The following is a 7,499-nucleotide window of genomic DNA, read 5'->3' as shown; positions in this document are numbered from 1 at the left end:
AGTTTCTCGCCATCGCATATGGGGCAACAAAGATGAACACAGGTCAGTGGCTGCAAGCCTGCTGGGTGCTCGTCTAGGTAGTGGGAGTGTTTCCGGAGCAGTACGCCTGGTGGTCTGGCGATATGCACAGGCAGGTCGCAACCGTGCTGGCGTGCAGCGGCAGGGGGAGGGTTCATCCGTCCATCCGTGGATGAGCAGGGGTTGGAACCCAAGCACGTGTGTGGTGTTGGCGTTGTAGGGACTAGGGGGGGAGTGGTGGGTTTGCAGTCCATTCGTTTGTGATGTTCCGCAGGTTCCAGCTGTATGATGGGGATAAAGCGATGTTGCGGGCGCGGGGTATGGGCAGCGAGATGTGTAGATATAGGTTTATGCATGTTTACATTTGCATGTCTTTCGCAGGTATCGACTAAAACGCATTAGGCCCCCATGTAGGTTGGGTTTCAACGGACGGCCTCTCTCTTCCCCATTGGCTAGTTGTAGGCTGAGGTATATCTCTTTGGGCATGATATGTCGTTGAGCGTCACCGCGTAGTGTAGTGCATGGAGAGCGTTGGGCCGTGCCGACATAACGCCACCGCCGAAAAGTGGGCAGCCCCCCACGAGCGGGCGCAGCTTGGCCACACTTTTACCTTCGTGCGCACCGGGAGGAGCTCAGGGACCCCGCGGCTGGTGGAGATGGTCCTAAGATTGCGTCTGGGTCTGTATGGCATGCTAGCAATATAGCGCTAGGTGGACATGCGACCAGGGGGAGGACCGCGGGCTGGGTATGACTGGACGCAAGTACAGGGTAGAACGGTACCACTCGCTTGGAAAAGCCTTACTTCCGGCTCAGCGGATGCGCATGGCTGCACCAAACTGAAGAAAATTTCGTACCTCTGCGCGCTCGTATTTTGACGGAACCGATGTTGGCTAGCTTGGTAGAGCATGGGGGTGGATGATGTGCGCATGCAGCGACGTTTGGGAGCTTTGCCATCTAAGACCGACTGGCATCACCCAGCGAGGGGTTATCGGCCGTTGTGGTTTGAGAGCACTTGGGAACAGCTTGTCAATATGTCGGCTGCGCTTTTGCGTCGTGGTGCAGCAGCCGGCGGTGCAGTTCATCGCGGGGGGTCAGATAAGGAGTGCGAATGTGCAACTCTCGCTCTCCTTTACTGCAGAGGAGTATCAGAAGCCTAAGGCGTATATTGCCTTAATCGACCCTTGGAGTCAACGTCTGGTGTGCGTGCTTCACGTGGCGGCCGTCCTGTCTGGAAGGTCGGTAAAGGATCTGATGCAGGCGGGCACTGCAGGAAGAGATAAACTCAACGTTGGCAGGATGTTGTCGCCGGGGAGATCCCTTGTCGTTTGGGGTTCTGTGTCTAGATACCTACATAACATTCAGCTGTGTACGGCACCGCTGGGAACCGTTTTTCCGGCTTTCCGACGAGTGGCGCAGCACTCTAAGCATCGATCGTTATCATCTCGACGACTACTGTCTACCCATGTGGTTAGCCGACTATTGGAACCGACTCGGTAATCCGCAGATTCAGTGCACATACTGGCATTAAAGTCCCGACAATGCAAATAAAACGAAAATGTAGGACAACATGTCCGTGTGTGACAACAAAAGGAATAATGGTATATCTGACGGTGAGGTTAGGGGAGGTAACAACACCGATTAAAACAGCTGTCTGTCTTGAGAGGAAGTAAAGTACGACATTCAGCAAGTGGACAGAGGAGATAAATGTACAGCCCAAGGATCATGCCAGTCGTGTAATGTTATGAGAAATTGCTCATCGCCATGAGGATGGCGAGTCGATGGTTCTCAGCATGATTGACAGCTCCAAAGCTACATAGCAGCTGTATCCCGCTCAGAGGTCGGCAAACCCTGAATAACTGTCACGGGTACTGGTGCCAGGGTCGAATAACTGTATGGAAATTTTTTTGGTAAAAGCCGAGAAAGGTCGTCAATTGACTGTTCGTTATGAGAACCTCTCAAAGCTAGCATTTACCTTCTTGTAAAATGGAAGGTTTGTAACCTAATGATGAAGTTTATAGCTTCAAAACTGCGCAAACCTGCCTTTTGGGGGGAATTTCTGCACCCTTCCGTACGGCTGCCGTACCAGCGATGAAGAATAGAGTTGAATTTCTGCAACGGGTACAACGGAAGGACCCGCTGTACCAGCGGCGTTGCCAACCCCTGCTCGCACAAATGTGTCCGGTCGTACTGTGCCGAATAAACACTCCATACAAGACGCCCAAAGCCAGGAGCGAATTTTAACGCGCGGATGCGCGCGTGCGATTTGCAAAATGCGCGTGTACAAGTGTATATAAATTTTCTTGGCGAAAAAGGACGAGGTGCGCCAGCGCGTTGCGCAGGTGGGCATGTTGGCCACAGCCGCACGCGGCATGCAGGCCGGAAATGTGGGTGGCTCCTTTGCCGTAATTGAAAGAACTGAAATCATACAACTTAGCTTGCAAGGCTGGGCTCATGACACGGCCGCGGGAAGAGGAAGCGTTTGGCGAAGCGACACTTTTGTGCAAGCAAACGGTCGCGTTTTTGGTAGTGCAACGTATACAGCACCTTGTTCAGAGTAAAGTCAAATTACAAAGTTGCGCAAAGTATAACATACATAAACTTAATTAAACATAAGAACAGATAAGACGTTTAGAGCCTTGTCGGTGACATGGACACCGCTGTTGGCTTGGAACAGCTATTTGCTGTGCATAGGGACGTGCCCGCGTTAGCCGTGTTGCAACAGCTCAGGATGGATTTCAGCCAGCAACAGCCTCAAGAGCTGCTGCACAACCACCGGGAATGCCTTCAGTTGGGCACGTGTAGTTTTGGTCGGCGGGGTCGAGCAGCGTACGCATTGCGCACAGAAACCAAGGTGCAGCATCTCTGTAACATCGCTAACATATCCGGTACGCGGTGGCAGGCTTGCCGAGCACGAAATGAAGGGGGGGTCGCATCTCACCATTCAACTAAGCATGCATTGCTCGGTTGAATGCTCGGTAGCGTGCGAGTTTACCCCTATCAGGATGTTTGTTTGCATATCCCGCCAAGCGAGAGGGCTTGGACCTATGCTGATGTTCGTTCCAAAAAGTGAACTGAGGACTGATGCTACGGTGAAAGGTATGCACGTAAATTCGCCCGTGCGCCAAACGCCCTGTAACTCGCTTACGCTAATCTCACATTCCAATATGCCACTGCACTTTCCTCTCCAGCCTGGCCACATTCTCTTCCTCGCAAACGTACTTGGGCACCTTACAATCCAACACCATACGGGCTTTGGAAACACGGGCAGCTGCTTCACAAGGACCCCCCTATTTAAGCAGCCTCTCGCACAAATGTGTCCGGTCGTACTTCGCGAATAAAGTGTTCGTACATCGTCCCAAAAAAGCCAGGAGCGAATTTTGCCGCGCAGATGCGCGCGTGCGATTCACAAAATGCGCCTGTACAAGTGTATATAAATTTTCTTGGCGGATGAGGACCACGTGCGCCAGCGCGTTGCGCAAGTGGGCATGTTGGCCATAGCCGCACGCGGCATGCATGCTGGACTGTTGCCTGGATGCTTTGCAGTAACAGAAAGCACCGAATGCCAACGTCCTAGCTTGCAACTCTCGGCTCGTGAAACTGCCGCGGAAGATGAACCGCTGGCGAAGAGGCAGTTGTATGCAGCACCTTGTTCAGAGTAAAGTCAAATTACAAAGTTGCGCAAAGTATAACATACATAAACTTAATTGAACATAAGGACAGATAAGACGTTTAGAGCCTTGTCGGTGACATGGACGCCGCTGTTGGCTTGGAACAGCTATTTGCTGTGCATAGGGACGTGCCCGCGTTAGCCGTGTTGCAACAGCTCAGGATGGATTTCAGCCAGCAACAGCCTCAAGAGCTGCTGCACAACCACCGGGAATGTCTTCAGTTGGGCACGTGTAGTTTTGGTCGGCGGGGTCGAGCAGCGTACGCATTGCGCACAGAAACCAAGGTGCAGCGTTCTGTAACATCGCCAACATATCCGGTACGCGGTGGCAGGCTTGCCGAGCACGAAATGAAGGGGGGGTCGCATCTCACCATTCAACTAAGCATGCATGTGCTCGGTTGAATGCTCGGTAGCGTGCGAGTTTACCCCTATCAGGATGTTTGTTTGCATATCCCTCCAAGCGAGAGGGCTTGCACCTATGCTGATGTTCGTTCCAAGAAGTGAACTGAGGACTGATGCTACGGTGAAAGATTTGCACGTAAATTCGCCCGTGCAATAAAACGCCCTGTAACTCGCTTACGCTAATCTCACATTCCAATATGCCACTGCACTTTCCTCTCCAGCCTGGCCACATTCTCTTCCTCGCAAACGTACTTGGGCACCTTACAATCCAACACCATACGTGCTTTGGAAACGCGGGCAGCTGCTTCACAAGGACCCCCCTATTTAAGCAGCCCCTCGCACAATTGTGTCCGGTCGTACTGTGCCGAATAAACAGACCGTACAAAACGGCCCAAAGCCAGGAGCGATTTTTAACGCGCGGATGCGCGCATGCGATTCGCAAAATGCGCGTGTGCAAGTGTATGTCTTTTTTTTGGCGAAGAAGGCCGCGTGTGTCAGCGCGGTGCGCAGGAGGCCATCTTGGCCACAGCCGCACGCGGCATGCAGCCCGGACAATGGGGTGCCTGCTTTGCCGTAACTGAAAGCACAGAAAGCAAAGAAAGCAAGCAACGTAGCTTGCAAGACTGGGCGCATGAAACGGCCGCGGGAAGAAGAAGCGTCTGGCGAAGCGGCACTTTGTGCAAGCAAATGGGCGCGGCTTCGGTAGCGCAACGCATACAGCCCCTTGTTCGGGTGAAGTAAATTACAAACTTCAAATCCCTTCACATTCTGACATTACGTAATAACTAACTAGCTCTGTAACAAACTCCACCGTTTCACTGCTATTCTCTTACGAAAGCCTCGGCGATACCCTTTTTTTCTTTTTTTACTTTTTCTTAACTACCATATGACCTTTCCAACAGCTCGCCAACGGCAAAAGCCAGCAACACAATAACTCCCAAACCACTATATGCGCCAGGCATACAGACTATCTCCCCTCAACCCAACACAAAAAACCCAACGCCTACAAAAATATTCCTTTCAACAAAAGTATACTACGCCCAAACCGACACTTCGCACCTCCCGCCGGCGATACAGCTCACTCCAGGGAACCACACCCTCTCGCAACGAACACTCGATTTAAAGAAGCGCGCTCCATTTTATACATATACTGATATCTCGTTCAACATTTATTCCCGAACTCGCTCAATCGCGCCTATAACACCGAACGCCGTCATACCTATAGCCACACCTATAGCCCACACCTTTCACATCAAATACCACCACTCTTCACTATCCTCATCTACAACAACTTATCTTTATTCCCTATAATCCACAAAGACCTACAATCTTCGCGCGGTGCTATCTTGCACAACGCCACCGTTCCAACCTCATCATCGCCCACCAACAGTAAGTCCTCCCCAGCCGTCCGCCTTTCTTTTTCCTCGCAAATATTCCATCGCAACACAACTAGTTTTCAATTCAAACCTCCGTGATTGCTTCGAGTACCCATATCTTACATACCCGCCATGCCAACTCGTAACTGCTCATAAACCTCCAAACCAGGCTCCTACACCCACTGCAATTGACTTTACAACTCACTATCATTACGTTTTTCATTCAGGATCGTCCTCGCTCACCACTTGACAACCACCATCGATTGGACTAATCGCTCTGCGAACACCAACTACCACCACCAAACTTCTTCACCACTGGTACAGTTCGCCCACTACGGTCAGTTTACGTTTTCTACATCTCAGGGGGCTCTTAGCATAGCAAAGCACCTAAACTTAGCGCAAGAGTCACCTGATGAGGCCCTGGCAAGGCCGAAACGCGTCGTGACGTGCCTTGCTAAATATAGCTTCAGCAGCTTTCTTTAGGTCAGCTTGCACTCGCTTAGCAGCCCATCTAGTTCTCTTCCAGCTACACCTAGATTTCCTTTTTCACTACTTTCCTCGCACTACACCTATAAAACTCTCGGATAGACCAAACCCCTCCCAGCACTTATTTTTCCTTAACACTCCTCACCTCAGCCAAAACTCCACCTCTATTTTTTTACATCTCACCTATACGCAAAAACTACTTCCAAGCCCTCCACACACAACATACCTTCGATAAATTATACTCGTCACTTTTTTATCCCCTCAGCCTAAACCTTCCAAACCCTCTCCCACAAAACATACAAAATTTTCAACCCTACCTAATCGCCCCTAAACAGACTCAATAACACATACCTCTCCTTCCAGCTTCTCTTCTTTAGATTTTCTTTCAAAAACTTCGTCTAATACGACCTTCTAACTCATTCCTTTAAATTTAACCTTTAACTTTTACTTTTTACTTTTACTTTCAATCTATATCTGCGATTCTCTTTAACTTCAAGATTTTTCTAAAACTAACAAGTTTTTATGAATTCTACAAGTGAAAATTTTTAAGATTTTCAGAAGTTAACAAGTATTTTAAAAGTTTCTAAAGTTAAAATTTTTTAAAACATAATTATTTTATAAAAAAATTTTAAAAGTTTTTTGCACTAACGAAGGGTTGACCTAAGAACCATCTGCCAGCAGCCGCAGCAGCGCAAGCGGGCCGCTGCACAGCTAACACGCCAACAGCGCCGTCGTCCATCTGAAGTGCCAGGCCCTCCAAAAAGTATCGAAGTGTTGTGTGCTAAAAAAAGAAAATTAGCGGAATACTGTACAGCCTGTTTGGTCGGCGACAGACATCTGGCACTCCAGCGGCCACCTTGGCGCATTACTGTGTGGACGAAAAGCAGCACTTCAAAGAATGGCAGTAAGTAACCTTCGCGGTGGCCAAGGCGCAATTCTCCGTGCGGCACACTGGAATCTTGGAGACGCTCGCATTGCAAATTGTGAGGATGCGATATGGAGCGGCTGGCGCGGCTGGCGTCCGTATTGGACAATTGCACGACGTCGCTGGCCGTGCTCGAATGTATCAGCGGCGTGTCCACATGAGGTTGAGACGGTGCAGTACATTACACAGGTGCACGCGGAGGATGGGCAGCAGGCCAAGTCGGCTTTGAGGGATGTGGCCGCGTATGTGTTCGATATCATACGTCTGCATGTGCCTCATGGCTGGCCCCTGGCATTCCTGCTCCGGGAATGCGTGGCTGTGCCCAGTGCGCGCGCCAACGAGGTCCTGCAGTCGACGTCGGCGGCATACGGCTGCGAAAAGCATGTGCCATGCGGCGTCACGGCGATGGACTTCATTGGCAGGAGTGTCCTGGGCATCGTGGTGCAGGCGTTGGCCAGCACGCGCACCTGGGCTGCAGAGCAGGGACTGCTTCGGAGGGCGGAGCATGGTTCGCCCACCGGGGACGGGCTGGTGTTGGCGGGCGGCTGCATTCACAACGCGCTGCAGCCCTCATCTCAGCGATTGACGGTGGTGCAGGCCGATGCGGACGTATTCGTGGTGGGTG

General features: G+C 51.0%; 1 protein-coding gene across 1 annotated transcript in view; it reads left to right on the top strand.

The window, feature by feature from the left end:
• Window positions 1–6,847: 6,847 nt before the first annotated feature.
• VOLCADRAFT_88475 (uncharacterized protein) overlaps window positions 6,848–7,499 on the top strand; it is a gene marked incomplete at both ends in the record, with an annotated part of 3,851 nt that continues 3,199 nt past the window's right edge. The window contains one exon of the mRNA XM_002948238.1: window positions 6,848–7,496. Within this exon, the coding sequence (XP_002948284.1) occupies window positions 6,848–7,496 (649 nt within the window). The remainder of the gene's footprint in view (window positions 7,497–7,499) is intronic.

Source organism: Volvox carteri (genome assembly GCF_000143455.1).
Source record: "Volvox carteri f. nagariensis unplaced genomic scaffold VOLCAscaffold_9, whole genome shotgun sequence".
In the NCBI taxonomy this organism is placed as follows: Eukaryota; Viridiplantae; Chlorophyta; class Chlorophyceae; order Chlamydomonadales; family Volvocaceae; genus Volvox; species Volvox carteri.
The sequence above is the reverse complement of the archived record's forward strand: the minus strand, read 5'-3'. Positions and strand labels throughout refer to the sequence as shown.